At 39.0% G+C, this 18388-nt stretch overlaps 2 protein-coding genes across 3 annotated transcripts; both read right to left on the bottom strand.

Annotated features, from left to right (window-relative positions):
* Positions 1-642: 642 nt before the first annotated feature.
* On the bottom strand, positions 643-13428 carry LOC148675258 (mannose-binding protein-like). Of its 2 annotated transcripts, XM_088626394.1 has the most exons (5): positions 13262-13406; positions 7390-7621; positions 6187-6276; positions 5143-5226; positions 643-1760 (listed from the first exon to the last, which is right to left on the bottom strand). In XM_088626394.1, the coding sequence occupies exons 2-5, from the start codon at positions 7610-7612 to the stop codon at positions 1387-1389; spliced, it is 771 nt and encodes a 256-aa protein (XP_088482520.1). In that variant the 5' UTR covers positions 7613-7621; positions 13262-13406; the 3' UTR covers positions 643-1386. The 2 variants fall into 2 exon arrangements, with proteins under 2 accessions (XP_088482520.1, XP_088482521.1); XM_088626395.1 differs by lacking the exon at positions 6187-6276 and having other exon boundaries at positions 13262-13428.
* A 2205-nt stretch (positions 13429-15633) lies between these two features.
* On the bottom strand, positions 15634-17582 carry LOC148675257 (mannose-binding protein C-like; the record flags this gene model as incomplete). The annotated part of the gene is made up of 3 exons (XM_088623472.1): positions 15634-15986; positions 16209-16213; positions 17389-17582. Coding segments are annotated over 3 exons (444 nt in total), but the record flags the coding sequence as incomplete, so codon positions are not given.
* Positions 17583-18388: the final 806 nt, after the last annotated feature.

Genomic DNA, 18388 nt, shown 5'->3' with positions numbered 1-18388 from the left:
TATCTAGAGTGGTCAATATTTCCTGTTCTGTAGTCTTGCTATATTCCTAATTTGTCTGCACAAGGTAGATTTCACTAACCCTACTATAACTATAACTACAGTTATTTGATCAAACTCTAATATAAATAAATGAACTGACGATGATTACTAAGATGCTTAGTAATTAGAGAGTATGCTTAGTAGGCTTTTATTTGACTGTCTGAGAACATGATGATGTCGGGCAAAGATCGGCACAAAACGGTGCAGTGTTCAGACATTTGACCAGACACAAAAGTGTGGTGAAGGGGGTAGGGAGGAGAAAGGAGTGGGCTAGTTTAAAAAGAGGCAGAGGACAGGGACTCTGGGCTCAGTTTCTGGATGGCTAGCTGACATCAGGAGACCGGAAAGAAAAACACAGATGGCATTATGGGCATTATAAGCTAATTGTGTTTTGCGGAGTTTTGAGGCTGGAGAGGCAAGAGCGACTCTGGTCCTGGATGAACGCAATGTAGGTGAGGTGAGGGCAAAATGCCTGTCTACGGCAATGTGGTACACAAAATTCATTCACAGAATGAATTAGAATTTGACCTCCATGTGGACTTCTGTTCATTAACATTTGGGAAACAAATTACCATGTAGAAAGAAAAACACAAAACTAGAATATCCCTGCTATAGATGGATTCTTTTTTTCAGAAAAAAGTGACAAGATATAAAACAGACATTTTCCATATCTGAAACTGGGTTTCCATATCTGAACATTGAAAAAAGATGACACCCAATCAATAGGGGGGTTGTGGCTGTGGTTTTGTAATAATAAATTATTTTATTTTAATAGCATTCTCCAGTGAATTTAATTGTACTTTTTTTGGCTCACCTTTCAGATGTTATATGGTGTCATAGTGAGTTCTCACATTCACTAATAAAACTTTACACATTTTATACATGTGGCCAAAAGGAAATGAAAAAGTTATGTTGCTCTGGATGACAACATTGGTCTCCAGTCTACTGTACAGCCAGCTCCTAATTGTGGTGATGTACAGTAACAAGAACATAAAGTTCCTCCAGGAGCTTCCTTTTTTCCAGAAAAATTAGACGTTGCATTAGATGCATTAGATGTTCATTAAACCTAAAACATCAGAGTTTATTTGTTTACAACTTGTTGCAAAAATCTTAAGTGATATTAATGTTTATTTATTTTTGTATATTTTAAAATACGCTAAATATTATTGTTTCCATTTGGAGTATATAAGCTGTAATTTGTGAAATTACCCAATTTCCAACAAAACAATCTAAACTATATAAACATGACAGCAAACATACTTTTCTTATTGTAAAAGAGATGATTACTTTCTCACTCAATAGTAGAACCAACAGAACGAATGGTCAGAACATTAATATTTTTCCTTTCTAAAACTCACAAATTATGATGTATTTTCTATCACATGACACATCATTCCATATTGCAGATGTGTATATTATAGCACAGTCTTCTGTTTTCATAGAGTCATTGGGTTCACCATCTTTCCAATTGGTAAATTGAAGAGGCTTATTTTCCAAGTCCACAAATGTCCCTTCCGTGGTTCTGTCATTTGCTCCAATGTAGGCGTTCTGAGATTCAGCGAGAAACTTCGAAAGGGCATTATTTTCCACTTGGCTTCCTGGTGTGGCTATTTTTCCACCAGCATCTCTGCATATCTTTAATCCTTGTTCAAAAGTGCCAGGCTCCTTATTGGACCCAAAGTATTTATTACCAGATCTTCTGAAGAACTGAAAGTGTGCAGCTTCAAAAAAGAAAAAGAAACATGGTTTAGTCTACATTCTCTCTCTCTCTAAGAAAGTACATTACAAGGTTGCAAATACTATGTGTAAACATTGAATATATTAATAAAGTATTAATAGGGGGACAAATAACGTAGGTGATAATATTAGTTGCTAAATCTAGAATTATGCACACTGGAACTAGGTTTTTGGGGGCCCTAGACATGAAGCTTTGAAAGGGGCCTCTCCAGATCTTGATTTTCGCAACACTTCCTTCCACTAGGAATAACAACACCCAAGAATCAAGTCCCCTGAGAGGATTATTGAGTGTTTAGTGAAAACTTGGCTGAGGACTGACCTCCTGGCCATAGGATGATAAGGCCAGGACTCCATGCAGAGTGACAGGAAACCCAGCTGCAGAGGTGGAGATGGGGTGCAGGTAGGATGCAAAAGATGTACACGAGGTTTCATGAACCGCATCCCTACGAGCGCCTCTCACCGCCAACACCCGCGCACTAATTAATCAATTGTCATTCTTCACGCTCTTGGGTGTTGTTATTCCTATTTATACCCTCTCACTCCACTCAGTCCCTGCTCACTATTGAGAATAACCCTTGGCTTTCTCTTGTGCACGTAAACTACTCTTGTAGTCATTTCTGGCTAACCAACCTTGTTTTCCTCCTGCTTCGACTTCGTCTCGCCTCTCGTTTTAGATTTGGATACTCCCGACCTGACTCTTGTGATAATGGATCAGTTAGATAACCCCTGAAAATGCTTTAAGTCCTGCACTGGGCTTCACCTATATCTCCCGCTGCAGAACCGTGTTTTCATGGTTTTCTGCAGCACTACACTTCCTTATGCATTTAGAAGGTGTACTTTTGTATTGCCAACCCATTCCATACAACACAGCCATTCCCTGTGTGTGATAGCTGGGGTGCAGTCTGTCAACACTACTTACAGCAGAAATGTGGTTTTCCTGGGAGGTCTTTCATCCCAGTATTGACAAAGGCAAGCTTTGCTTAGCTTAAGAGATGTGACAATTGGTGCTTCTTTTATTTGATATGGTGCTGTGGCCTTAGAACCCCACTGAATTTAAGGTTTCAATTATAAAAATATATAATTAATATACATTATTTAATAAATTATTTATACACAATATTGGGCAACGTGGTAACACAGTGTTTAACACTGCTCCCTTGCATTACTGTGACCTTGGGTTCAGTTACCGTGGTGATATGTGTGAGAGTTTTGTGTGCTCTCCGTGTTCTCATGGATTTCCTCTAGGTGCTCTGGTTTCCTCCCACAGTCCAAAGACTTAATTGGATAATTGGCTTCTGGGTAAATTGTGAGTGTGTGATTGTGTCTGTGTGTGCCCTGTGATGGATTGCTGTCCCATCTAGGGTGTATCCCACATTGCACCGATTGCTTATTGAGATAGAGTTTGTCTATTTTGCAACCCTGTCTTGGATAAAGTGGTGATGAATGGATACATAATGTTTAATGTAGAGTTCACTATCAATAACACCCAAGAATCTCTCTTTGGAGAGAACAAAACTCATCATAAGGAAAAAACAGACAACTCTTTTCAGGTTGTTAAAAATAAGTGCCACGATGAAAGACCTGTTAGCAATTTCACTCAAGAGGTAAGGATGGTTTAATGAAGATGCAAATTCAAGATGAGTTGAAATAAAAGCCTGGCTGTGGGGTATAATTTGCATCTCATAGTTGAGGTGCAGCAGGGACAGAAGTTCCCTTTGTGGAACTTGACTTAAAAATAATTAACTGACAGGAAGATGGAAAGATACAATTGTGATCAAAAGCTTCAGAGGCAGAAAGAGTGTAAGGTCTTTGGAAATGAGAATGATTCCAAGGATGTGGGAGAGCTGGCATGGTAATAGGGACTGTTGTGAGTTGATCGTGTCATCCTGGGATTTAAACAACTATATCGATAGCAATGATTGCATTGTGAAAGAAAGTAGCTGTACTAAGGGAATAGATCGGCAGGTTCAAAGGAGATAATCAGGCAGATTAATCTGTTCAGTATTTGTGAACTCCTGGTACAGCTGGAACAGGTGATTGTAGGGAACCAACTGCTGGGTGACTCAGTTTCTTGCAACGGTGAATGTGTCAAATTCTGTGGTTCTCTCTTCAGGACCCTTCCACTTACAAAATACTTTACGAGTAATGTAAAAGTTACAGTAAACGTCACCAAAACAAGATGATATGTTGATTATATACTGTATGGTGACAGCACCTATAGCCGAAATTACAGTCAGAAGTCTTTACCAACTTTGCACACTGGCTTGGTGCAATCTGTACCAATTTTTCTTTACATTTGATCTCAAGATCTCTTAAGGACAGCAGTTTCCAAATCTTTCCACAAGTTCTCAATATGATCCAGTTTTGGACTTTAACTGTGAAGGGACTCTCAGATGATCAGTTTGTATTATTCAGCCACTCCAGTGTAGTTGTAGCTTTGTGCTTTGGATCATTATTCCTATAGAAGATTAATTTTTCCAAGATTTGCCTGTACTTTGCTTCATCTATGTTCCTATCAGTCTTGAAATATCCCCCTATTGTATACACATGATATGCAAGTAGTGTAAAATCAACATGTACTACTTAATATACATGTTAAGTTGATTGTAGACATCACTTAAATTTAAATTTTACAACACACACCTCTGCAACATCTTTAGATTTTAGAGCCTTAGATTTTGTTAAGTTTTGCAATTTTGCTAAACATAGATACCTTATTATTATGCAGCACAGTATAAAGGTATACACCTACAGAGTTCAATATTCAGAATTCAATAATTAGAAAATGTCACAATATATATTTCTACCAACAGCAAGATGGCTATAGACAAAAGTCCAAGTCAGTCCACACTTGCATTGTAAACCGGTGCAAATTAATTTACCGGTGCACTAGAAACAGTATTTACATTTAATGCTAAAAAATGTATTGCCAATATTTCACAGGTCTCATTTTTTCTGCCAAGACTCTGAACAACTTCCAATGAATGGGAAAGCAGTCACTGTTCCTGTGAATATGAATTAACTGCCTCCAACCTCCACCTGTTTGTTTCCCTTACTTTGCTGGGGTGTTGTTCACAATGTCTGCCGCTGGTCAGGCAAGAGACACATACTTCAGAAAGGCCAAAGGTCTGTTGCTTTGTTGTCTAATAAAACTCATCTTCTATGAGTTCTACTGATTGAACAAAGGTGTCTTGGGGTTGTTCCACTTCATAGCAATAGGGCACGCATGCGCTCTGCAAATACCAGATACATTCACTGAAACAATCCTGAGGGAATCCCATTTTCAGCATTCCTGATCCTGGTTTTTCAAGTCCATGGTAAGCTTTTAGTCACAGTACACATTATTTTGAAATTACATTTTCCTACCTTTCTCAAGCCTGGACAAACTGATTTTAAGCATCTCAACTTCTGACTGTAATTTTTCAATGTAGCTTAGACCTACTGTTCCACCTAAAATAAGAAAAGATATTGCTATTACAATATACACATTGTCCAATATACACAATACACTGTACAGTACAATATACACATTGTAAACATTGTCAAGTTGAATAGGTTAAAATGCTATTTACTGTATGAAAGTTGTATCCCCCTACTTAAGACTAATTTCATGTTAGATGAACTATCATATTTGTAATATGTTATAAACATTAACATCCAAATTATGCATTTATTGTTATGCCGTGCCCATAGATTAAAAATAGAGTGTGGAAAATTGGTAATTACTGGAGTCAGTTCAGCGGCGAAGTATTAATGATTTCATGGAACAAGAAATGGAATAATAAGGGAAATCAGGAATGGATGAGTTCTGGGAAGACATATGGGAGGGTTGTGGAAGGAGTTTTTAGGAGGAGCCCTGGGAGTGGTCTGGAGAAATCATAGGACTCCAAATGCTACTGCAAGAAAATGGCTAAGCCCTGAACATTCCTCAGGGCTTAAATACTGTGATGTCCCTTTAACGAGGTTGATAGGCCTGGCCTGATCTCGTTTGAGATGGCCCTGACGAGCTCCTTCCATGTGTGGAATGTGGAATGGAATTTGGTGAAGGTGCACTGGAGCTCGTCAGGGCATCACAGTTATAAAGTGTCATTTTTCCACCCCAAAATAAGGGTTAACATTACCTTCTGCAAATAACCTTGGGGTGTGGGTGTCGGTCGGTCGGTCGGTCGGTCGGTCGGTCGGTCGGTCGGTCGGTCGGTCGGTCGGTCGGTCGGTCGGTCGGTCGGTCAAGCTATGGTCGGAGTTAGGATTTTATTACTGTTATGCCACTAATATCCTGTAGACATACGTTGTTACTGTACATTGTCACATGTAATTTCTCTTTGTTTATTTGTTCTTAAAAACTTATATACAGTTAAATGGTCTTTGCAACCCCTAGTCTAAAGCATGTAATGCATTATAAAACTCTACCTGAAGGCCCTGGATGCCCCTTTTCTCCTTTCATCCCTGCTGGTCCAGAGGGTCCATATTTCCCTGGGGGTCCAGAGGCACCACTTTCCCCTCAAAAGAGACATGGAAAACCCTCCATTTCTATATATTCACCAACAGAGACTGCTTATTATGTTTTTCATTTAAAAAATCTTGTGTAATGTTTTCCACAGTATTTTATTAGTCTTATTACGAATCTTCATGATACTAAAAAGCAAACAGGAGTTTGATAAAACACAATTAGATTTTTTTTTTGGCCACTAATTCAATTGTGCCACTTGAGCCTGGTAAGTACCTGGATGGGAGACCTCCTGGGAAAAACTAAGGTTGCTGCTGGAAGAGGTGTTAGTGGGGCCAGCAGGGGGCGCTCACCCTGCAGTCCATGTGGGTCCTAATGCCCCAGTATAGTGACGGGGACACTATACTGTAAACAGGCGCTGTCCTTCGGATGAGACGGAAAACCGAGGTCCTGACTCTCTGTGGTCATTAAAAATCCCAGGGTGTTTCTCGAAAAGAGTAGGGGTGTAACCCCGGCGTCCTGGCCAAATTTCCCATTGGCCCTTACCAATCATGGCCTCCTAATAATCCCCATATATGAATTGGCTTCATTACTCTGCTCTCCTCCCCACTGATAGCTGGTGTGTGGTGAGCTTTTTGGCGCACTATGGCTGCCGTCGCATCATCCAGGTGGATGCTGCACATTGGTGGTGGTGGAGGGGAGTCCCCATTACCTGTAAAGCCTTTGAGTGGAGTGTCCAGAAAAGCGCTATATAAGTGCAAGCAATTATTATTATTACTTCACAGTGGTTAGCTTTGCTGTCTTGCAGCACTGGAGTCCTGGGTTCACTTTCTGGGGTGCTATCTACACGCAGTTTGTATGTTTTCTTCATTTTGCACGGGTTTGCATCAGGTGCACCAGTTTCCTCCTGCAATCCAATGACATACTAGTAGGTTATTTGTTTTCTGGGAAAACTGGCCCTGGTATGTGTGTACAGTGCATGTTTGTGTCTGTGTATCCCTTTCAGTGTGTAGCGTGCTCTGTCACCCCTGCGACCTTGTATTGGATGAATTATTTCATGATTCATGATTTATGGTGTTCCTCACACCACTCTGCATTTCAAGAGGTGTTTAATCAAAGATCTTTTGTGTTTCCATTTTGAAACATATGAATCCCTGTTTACTTACCCCTCTCTCCCTTCTCTCCTTTAAGACCACTGGCTCCATCTCTCCCATCTTTCCCATCTCTCCCATCCCTTCCTGGCACTCCATTGTTGCCGGGGGAGCCTGGAATTCCTGGGTACCCTGCGCAGGTGGATGTCGGGGCTTCAGCAGCCAGTCCAGGACAGAGCTCGAGAAGGAGCAGGGTGACTGATGTGAGCAGGACAGGCCATCGCCTGGACATTGGCATCCTGGATGACTGAACAATTATCAACATTGCATGATCATGAATTTGTATAGTCATGTGTCTCACACAATACAAAAGAGTTAAAAGAAAATAAAAAAAATACTTCAGCATTTTAGTTGTGGAGTCTTCTTCAGGTGAGTTCAAATAGAAATTTGGGAGAGAAACAAACGGAAAATCCCTTCAACCACCAAATCTTTAGATGATAAGTACTCAGCTTCCTATCCCTCTCACCAAGCCATAGATATTCAAACATCCTGAACCATATGACCAGGCAGTCCTCCTTTAGACAAAGTGGGTTGAATAATTTTATTATAGCTGGTGTTAACATCACAATAAGGTGACCCCTAAAACAAGATTTTTTCTTGCTTTGTGCACGACTAAGCCACTTAACAATTATAATGGATGTTAGGACCCTTATCCCTTTGCCACAGGTTCAGAATCACCAGTGGACTCACAGACCAACAGCAGACAGTATAGTTTAAGTGCCCTTTCTATTTTCTAAAGATTCAATAGCTAATACTGTCTACCCAACACCTAGTGCACATTACGCAAAACTAACTCCAAACGAGGCACATTCCAGCCCAGCCACAAGCACCCCCTTGAACCCAGGTTCCAAATGAGTGTCTCAAATTAATTCAGTCCAGCATTTCTGTTCTCTGTAATTCTTTGGTAGTTCTTAGCCATATTGTCCAGTCCTGGTTATCCTGAACAATGTTTCCCTGCTGATCTCCCCTCTATTCTGTTTGTCTCAGAGTTCAGTTTTGGGTAGAGGGGGGAGAAAGATGATGCTGGGGTCTTCCTTCACAGTTCCCAGTGCCTGGCGTCTGAGTCTTCTCCTGGGTCCAACTGCTGCAATCTGTCCTACAAAACTTCCTTCTTTCAAAGGTCTCAGCTTTGGCTTGATTGGGAGCTTTTTAAAACTTCTTGGCAAAGACTCCTGACTCCTCTCTTTTCTAAAACTATAAAATAGCTTCAGATTCTGATTTCCTAATTGTTTAGAACACCATGTAAGATAGATGGGCAGAAAAGTCTACTGTGCTTTGCAAACATCATGTTGTTTAGAATTGCTGAGTTTTAAGCTATTCTCCTGTCATGACTATTGTCCCTCTGTGGCTCAGCTATGTCTTTTCACTCAGTCTGATCATTTGAAAAAAACAAAACCCAATAACAACACAAGCACTGCCCTTGCGTGTGTTCTGACAAGCTGGAAAGAAGACAGTCAATGCTTATTTCTACCATTTCAGTCTCAGCTTCAATCCTTCCAGTTACACTTCCCAATCTATGAAAGAAAAACTAATCTTATCAACCTTCTCTTGTTACATTTGTTCCCAGTTACATTGCATAACAGATAATTGTCTTCTGAGTTTGGTGGGCTGTAACATGCTCCTGTAGCGGCGAGGCTTATTAATAAGAAAGAATTAAGTGTTCTGAGCTTTCCCAAATGAGGCCCCATTTCTCTGTTCATCTCTGTGGTGCAGCCACAGAGAAACTATTCATGCAGGCTGATTTAAGGTTCCTTTGATAAGGTTTCCTAGGACAGCTCCCAAAGGGGGATGCACTTAGCTAAGCCTGGCTATCATAATCAATGGTCATCCATTGGCGCCTATCTGTCTAGGGAGTGCCAGATGGACATCTGGACTGCATTCCTAAGTGTCAGGAGTAGGTGACTCATATCTCGCCTTGATCAACCAATCAGGGACTGGTAGGGCCGAGTAACCCACGTGGGACTCTGATGCCCATGGAACTTTCAGCCAATCAACGAGCTGAAGTTCCTCCAGGTAAAAACAGGCAACAGAGAGAGCCTGGAAGATTCAGTAAGATTCAGTAGAATTCTGTGGACTTTTCTAAAGGGAATTCAAAGGAGAATTCCAGGGCAGGACGGCCCAGGAGCAGAAGGTTCCCAAGGGCAGGACATTCTCGCAGCGCGCCTCCTGACCATCCTGAGACTCAGCCCAGACAACCACGGAACGGCCAGTGTGTCCGAGTGCCAGAACTTTCCTTTGTTCTAAGAGTCTAGAGCGGAGGTTGCCAGAGAGTAACCAGAGGATCCACCCGAGGTTAGCACCAGCAGCAGGCCTCGTGAACAGGTCGGAACTGTGGACAGCTGAATCACTATTCAGAACTAGCTCTTCATCAGGAACGAACCGGTCCTCTTCCTGACTTGCTGGGACCCACAGTCATCTTTTCTCCTGTGCACAAACTTTGCTAGTTAAAGCCAACAGTGAGCATCAGCAGCGCACCGTTGCAAGCCGCACAGCACAGCCTGGCACGCAGCCAGAGAGCGCGGATTGGACAGCACCAGCCTGCAACTGTTTCTTTGTGCCCGCAGGAGATCTGAATCCCCAGAGATTGGATGAGTATTCAACTTCAATGCATTACAGCTCGAGAATTCAATTGTTATCCCAACCAGTTGATATCAATTTAATTCCTAAGAGTTATGTACTTGTTTTGAGTATCTAATGTAGAAGTTATAACCAAGTTCATTTATGAAACGGTCTTAATAAATGATATACTGAACGTATGTCCTCTTGATATGTGTAACTCTTTGTAACTGATTGAATATATATCTTTTGTATTCTGATAACCCTCACGATAAGATTGGTTAGATTTACATGCATATTCTATGTATTAATAAATGTATCCTCGTGTATTAGTACCTGTGTGTGCGCGTTGTTTGAGTTATGTCGCATGGTTGGACTCTAAAGCCATCAAAAGAATCAACTTTGTGATTTACTGCTACAATTAATAATTGTCTCAGTAAATGCCCAAACCCTACAGAACTGGTGCCTTCAGAGAGCCACTACATTACATTTTGGCTATGGCAACGTTACATTATTTGGCGTCCCTGAAACGGCTATGAATCACTACAACAGGATGGCTACAACTTGTTTCTAAATGTCCCTGTGTGCTTCCTGTGAATGCCTTGCTATGGGCCATTGTCCTATAAAGGTGAAGACCTGCCTTATATTAAATACTTGCTAGAATAACTACTGGTCACCATGTCCTTGATCAGGAATAAGCAGCTTTCTGATGATTAATTGATAAGCAAAGATGGCTTTGAAATGTCACGATCATTTATAACAGCATTTCTACTGCTTTTTTAAAGTAACCCAATGTCACACTCTCACATAATCAGTCACATAATTCAGATAAACGCCGGCGCATTCCCACGACCCCTGTCATTCAGATACCAGCCCGATCCAATTCCCCAAGCTAATCATCCCATCACGTCTCTGGCACCTGCTATTTAAACCTCTCCAACCTTCGCTTCACCGCTTGGTATTCAACACTCTACTGTTTACCTGAGCTCTTCACGTTCGAAACCTTTGCGATCCCTTTCTTCAAGCCTCCTGGAAACGACACTGCCTGACTACCTGACTCTAACACCGTGAAACACCGCTTGTTACACCCAATGCTTCTGTCTTTTAGTTCCTTTCATTTTTGTTTTTCAAAATAAAAAAAATAGAAAAAGTACTCATTCTGTTCTGTATGCAATATGTTGTATATCCATAGTCTTGGACAATGGCACATATCCTGTACACCTTCAGCTTGGAATAGCTGGTATCAACTGATACTGACAGAACAGTATAAATGGAAAAGCATAACAAACATGTTTAAAAGTGTACTATTGAAAGAAACCAGATTATCTCAACAGTATAATGCTTCTTGTCACACTAGACTAGTCTGAGAAGTCTTGATCCTAACATGGTCTTTGCAGGTCCTCCACTCCCTAAGTAGGAGTGTTCACAAAGCTTTTTTACAACAGAACAGCAGAAGTATATTAGCTTGACTTGACTTGGGAGTATTCACATCTGAATACTGCAACATACCAACATACTGTATGTGAGTCTGTGATTATTACTGTATTAGTTATTTATTACAGTTATTTATCCCTCCCATACCATCCACGCACACCCACACATGTATAAATATATGTATACTGTAGTAACAGCACCACAGAAACTAAGAAAAATGAGAAACTTACTTTTTTTAAATTAAAATATAGATGTTACTTTATTACTGCCACATTATTACATTACATTAGTATGCATCCAAAAACAAAACTATTTGAAATGTATTTAAAATATTTTAAATCTAGTATTTAAGATCTCAAATCCATTTACCACATGGAGAGGAAGTGGAAAAACACTGAACGTACAGGAAGTCAGGTAAATAAAATGGGTGTATGGGTTCAATTCACAGAAAATACCTCAGAAAGTTTAGTAACAGGAGCATGTTGCAGACTACCAAACCCAGAAGACAATTCTCTGTTATACAACATAATTGGGAATGAATGTAAAAGAGAGGAGGCCGATAAGTCAGTTTCTCTTACATAGATTGAGAAGCATAGCTAGAAGAACTGAAGATGAGTGTGAAATGGTAGAAACGGGCCTTCCCCTTTCTGTCAGAACACACATAAAGCCAGTGTTTTTGTTAATGTAGTTTTCAAGTGACCAAGTTAAGTGAAAAGAATAGAGATAGCTGAGCCACAGAGGGACACTAATCACAATGGAGTGTTCCTTGAGGTGTAGTTTAAAACTCGACATGTGAAGTCTAAACATAATCATGTTTGTAAAGCAGAACAGACAAATCAGCCCATCGATCTGAGTAGGGTTTTTACTGATGGTGGGGCCTTGTGCTCAGCTCACAGAAATAGCTGTCTCTCTGAATTAAAATTGTTACTACTAGAACAATATGAGTTTCTGAAATTTGGTCCTCATTTTAAGGAAAATAAACAATGTAATTTACAATTACTATGTTATATTATTGTTATATGTTTCACTCTAGGATAAAGTTCTTCATTTAAGTAGGCAGAGGGGGAATTTTTGTACTTACTGTACATGCTACTAATGCTTGTAACGAACAGTTCTTTCCGGACCCTATGCGGACGACACAATCCAGAATCGTGAGGAAACACTAGGACGTATGTCCTCTTGATATATGTAACTCTTTGTAACTGACTGAATATATACCTTTTGTATTCTGATAACCCTCTCGATAAGATCTGTTAAGTTTACATGCATATTCTATGTATTAATAAATGTATCCTCGTGTATTAGTACCTGTGTGTGTGCGTTGTTTGAGTTATGTTGCATGGTTGGATTCTAAAGCCATCAAAAGAATCAATTTTGTGATTTACTGCTACAATTAATAATTGTCCCAGTAAATGCCCAAACCCTACAGAACTGGTGCCTTCAAAGAGCCCATTACATTTTGGCTATGGCAACGTTACACTCCTGTGACGAAGCCTTCTAAGTTTTTTTTCCTCTGGTTCAGTGATTTTGTACTTCCTCTTCTCCTTGTTTCTTGATGGATTTGATAGCCCAAATACTTTCGTTGAAGTAGAAAACACGTATTTTCTACTTCAACTACTTCAATTGAATGCTATTTTGGTTGAATGTATACTAATGTAATGTAATATTTTGCTGGTAAGTAATAAAACCACATCTGTTTTTATTTCTGAGATCTTGGCAACAAAAATCATGTTTTTCTCTGTGTTTTTCTGGTTTTCTGCAAGGATGTGAGTATACACATATGTATTTATATATAAAGAGAGAGAAATTAATATCTAGAAACATGCATCTCTGTTTATCAGAAGCTGTAATATACAGTACAGTTATAAAATATACAGTAGTAATTTGTCATACTCACATTTGTTGGTTTGTTGCAGTAGAATTGATGTCTCCCAAGTCAAGTCAAGTCAAGCTAATGAAGAATCTGTGTTGTTCAGCTGCAAAACTACTCCACAAACATTCCTACCCAGGGGGCGGGGGCCTTGCACAAGCCATGATAGGATTGAGGCTCACTTTCTTTTCTCAGACTAGTCTTCTCTGGCGTGATGATAAAGTGATGTCCTTTTCAGAGAATCTGGTTTGATTCCAAACAATTTTGTTATGCTTTTCTCTCACTATTGTTCTAGAGGTGATTCACACTCCTACCACTGTCCACCACTGTGGATGAACAGAATACTGAACAGAATGTAGTATGTTTTCCCTTTGTTGTTTTTAAAAGACAGAATGCTTGGATTACTTAAAAAACAGTATGAATGGTGACAAAACTTCAAAGCCATCTTTGCCATTCAGTCATCATCAGAAAGCTGCTTACTCCTGACCATGGATGTGGTGACCAGTAGCTTGTCCAGGAAGAATTGGGCATGAGGCAGGACTACACCCTTTGTAGGACGCCTGTCCATAGCAAGATCCACACACTGAAGCACATAGGGACAATTTAGAAACATGGCAAGAACAGGTAAGCTCCACTCTGAAGGCATGTTCAAACCATCTTCTCTGTGACTTGGCATTAATGTGCTAGTAGAGTAGGCTTTCTTATGGCTCCTTCCATAGACAACTATCTTTAATCCAGTGGTGGGTCTAGAAACAAATTAAATTTCAAGATTGTCAATATGCATACAGTTCTTTTTCTGTTGAACAAACCAGAGGAGATGTTTTTTTTTCCATTTTATTGTCATCACGATCATTGTCTTTGTTATATTTGATTAGATCTACTATTGTCAAGTCAATAGTCTTGCCATGTTTCCCATTTGTCTGCACAAGGTAAAGCTCAATCAGTCAATCAATCAAAGTTTATTTATCAAATGCGCAACAATACAGCATGCAGCAGTAGTTGCTGGCAATGAAATGTCTTTTCTACGAACTCACCGGGGGGAGGAATCACAAAATTAAGGTTACAAAAAATAAGGTTACATAATAATAGATAATAATGTAAGAAATAAAATAAAATAAACACAGACAAAACTCAATATAAATAAAGCTGCTATGTGTCCATGGTGTATGCAATATATTATGTCCAAGTAGTGCAGTATGCACAGTACAGTGAAGACAATACTGTATGTCCATGTAGCCATTACGGGTGATTTGCTAAAGGAGCTGCAGGTTGGCTATTTATCTCACTACGTGATTTACTGTATAATCGAGAAAAGCATAATACAGGAATATTTTTGCAAAAGATCGATGCATTCTCTTTCAGATTGCAATGACCAAATATAAAAAGAAATAAAAAAGAGACAGATGGGGACCATCCTAAAAGGAGTGAGAAGCTCCAGCAGGGTCTCACAGTACTTGGTGACCTTTCACTGAGTGTCTCGTTGGAATGGCCCTTGATGCACATTAGATCTTCCTGAGTATTGCGCAACAGCTGTTTTTCCACACCATATGACCTCTCCACTCTGTAATCATTGGTGTTTTCATCTGAAATTGTAATCCCTGTCCTGGGGCTTCTGTGGCTGTGGCTTTGTAATAATAAATCATTTTATTTTAATAGCATTCTCCAGTGAATTTAATCGAACATTATTTTGGCTCACCTTTCAGACATTATATGGTGTTACAATGACTTATCGCATGCACTAATCACGTGTTTAGCACATCTTAGAAATGTGGACAAATGGAAATGAAAAAATGTTGCACTGGGTGACGACATTGGTCTGCAGTCTACTGTACAGCCAGCACTTAATTGAGTTGATTTAACGAAAAAATAAAGTTTATTCATGTTTTTTCAGTAAAATACGGACACATTAAGCACTCATCACATGTCCATATTTCACTGAAAAAATGATGCCACTTCTTCATAAATCTTTTACAGAATTCTGCAGTTTATTTCTAAATAGGTAGCAACTTTTTCAGTTTAAAAAAATTCAAAATTATATTTATTAAGGGGATAAATGAAGAGTCAACACAGTATTTGTTGTTTAAACATTTAGTTTGTTTGTGAACAATTTGTATAAACATTTTAGTTAATTTGTCACTTTAAGTTTTTATTTTTTATAATTGTTTAAATGTATGATTAACAAATTTGCCAATACTGATACATTAACTGACAAATAAGTTGTAATACTAAATGATCTTACTAATTTCCCATATATAATATATATATGTATACAGTAATAGGAGAAAGTTCTTTGGCAAGCATAGTTGTTATTCTATAAGGGATGTTTGATTTTCAACTAAGAAGTTATACCAACAGGCCTAGATATTAATGATTTATCCTCAAAATTCACACGTTATGATGTTGTTTCTATCACATGGCACATCATTCCATATTCCAGTTGTGTGTATTATAGCACAGTCTTCTTTTTCCTTATAATTATTGGGTTCACCGTCTTTCCAACTGGTAAATTAAAGAGGCTTATTTTCCAAGCCCACAAATGTCCCTTCAGTGGTTCTGTCATTTGCTCCAATGTAGGCGTACTGAGATTCAGCGAGAAACTTCAAAAGGGCATTATTTTTCCCTTGGCTTCTTGGTGTGGCTATTTTTCCACCAGCATCTCTGCATATCTTTAATCCTTGTTCAAAAGTGCCAGGCTCCTTATTGGACCCAAAGTATTTATTACCGGATCTTCTGAAGAACTGAAAGTGTGCAGCTTCAAAGAACAAAAAAAATATATTAATAAGTGTACTTTCTATACAATAAATGCCATTATTTAACAATAACTGCATGCAGTAAATACAATCAAACAGTTGCTTCAGACAAGGAATTCAATTAAAGCCTTAAGTAATGTTTTAGACTAAGGTCTACAAATAGTATTTATGGAAAAAAAGAAATATTAAAAGAGGGACATATACTTTATATTATGGTAACTAACCTCTGCTGCATATTAATTGATAACTCAAGGGTTATTCACAGAAATGAACTTGTTCCTTAAAAATCTATTACGGCTGGCTTATTATGTGTTATTAAGGTGTAGGTTTGCAACTTCAAATTAAATGTTGTAGGACAATTTCACACACTACTCCTCAGTGCTGGATTTTCAGACCCAAGTTAGCTTAAGGATGGGTGTTTTTTTGCTCTGATCTGATTTTGATCTGAACATTTTTTTTTTTCAGAAACACTGTGGGGCCCGGATGGCAGGGTGCCATCGGGTAGTTGTATCCCGAGACTGAGTCGATTGGATCAAAAGTTATAACCAAGCATTATTGAATCACATTCAATTGCAAATGCACTGATCTACGGTCTTGATTGTTTCATACCTTTTGATTTGGGGAACAAGTCAAAGTCTGATGCTCAGATGCCCAGAGAGGCTCAGATATACTGTATACTGTACAATGCCAGCAGGGTCTACGTTTTTATTTTTTAAATTAGTGTTGTGTAATCATGTTTTCCCGATAAACATTATTACTGTAGATACATTATTGTTATAAATCTATATAATGCCAAAAAACAAAGAGGAGCATAATCAAGTTGAATTAGATATGTTCTTCTTTTGACCTCACTTAAATTCTAATATGCCTTCTAAGAAAAAAATGACTCACTTCAAAAACTATTTGATTTGTTATTAAAATATACAAATCATGGTTATTTCATGGGCAGCATGGTCCAGTGGTTAGCATTACTGCCTCATACTGCTGGGGACCTGGTTTCGATGGTGCCAGATCTGGGGTGCTCTTGGCCTGGAGTTTCTATGTTCTCCTTGTATTCCTGAAGGTTTCCTCTACAGTTTCCACCCAGAGTTCAATGACATGCTGGTAAGTTAATGACCTTCTGGGGAAATAGGCCCTGGTGTGTGTGGTTGTGTTTATGTGTTTCCTATGATGGACGGATGTCCTATCCTGGGTATATCCTGCTTTGTACGCATTGTTTGCTGGGATGGGCTCTGGCTACTCTGTGACCCATGGAAAAGCGGTTAGAAAATGGTTGGATGGTTATTTCATGATTCACAATTTACTATGCTCTTAACACCTCACCCATGGTTTTGCATATTGTGGAATTTGGGAAGTTTTGTGTTTCCAATTTGAAACATACTGTATGAATCCCTGTTTACTTACCCCTTCTCTCCTTTAAGACCACTGGCTTCATCTCTTCCATCTTTCCCATCTCTCCCATCCCTTCCTGGCACTCCATTGTTGCCGGGGGAGCCTGGAATTCCTGGGTACCCTGAGCAGGTGGATGTCGGGGCTTCAGCAGCCAGTCCAGGACAGAGCTCGAGAAGGAGCAGGGTGACTGACGTGAGCAGGACAGGCCATCACCTGGACATGGGCATCCTGGGTGACTGAACACATCTACAGAATGATGACGGACATTGCATGATCATTAATTCGGGACTTATTTGCATCACACAATGCAAATGAAAAAACATTTAAATTGTGGAGCCTTCTTCAAGTGAGTTCAGGACAAACTGCAAAGCATGCCAACCACCAGCTCTCCGTGGGGTAAGTTCCCAGCATTTCCATCCAGCTCTTATCCATCTCTCCAAGGTGTAGAAATTCTATCTTCTTATGACAAGGTGTTCAACCAGCAGACCAGGTGGGTTAAAAAATAACTGTATTACAAGTTAAAGTTAAAGTTAAAGTTTATAAGTTAAATATAACTTTATATAATGCATAAGATTGAATTGTTGAATTGTATTTTCAGAAAAAAGATCTATAAGGGCAATTAATCCATATGAAATGGAACACATTCAGCTTTTCTATATGATTAAACATGCAATTGCCAGTCTTTTCCTTATTTCTTTGTACAGTGAACATATTGCACTATTCCTTGAAGAATATAATATTTTCACAATTTAAAGTATTTTTGCCAGTTTTATAAGAAAATTATATAACTAAAAGTAACTATTAAATCATTCTAATTTCTTGAATTGATCTTCCACCTACTGTACCTTTTTTTCTTATTTAAATAGTTAATGTTTTTTGTATTCTTCTGTAGGAGAGAAAAACATTTTTATCATTTTTTGGAAGATAGTAAGTTTATTTTGGAAAGTTGCCTTGAAATGTCTTAATAAACATACTGTTACTATCTGTAGATGAAAAACATATGGGGCATAAT

This window comes from Lepisosteus platostomus, chromosome 3 (genome assembly GCF_059453375.1).
Source record: "Lepisosteus platostomus isolate fLepPlt1 chromosome 3, fLepPlt1.hap1, whole genome shotgun sequence".
In the NCBI taxonomy this organism is placed as follows: domain Eukaryota; kingdom Metazoa; phylum Chordata; class Actinopteri; order Semionotiformes; family Lepisosteidae; genus Lepisosteus; species Lepisosteus platostomus.
Note: the sequence above shows the minus strand (reverse complement) of the source record. Positions and strands in the feature narration are given on the sequence as shown.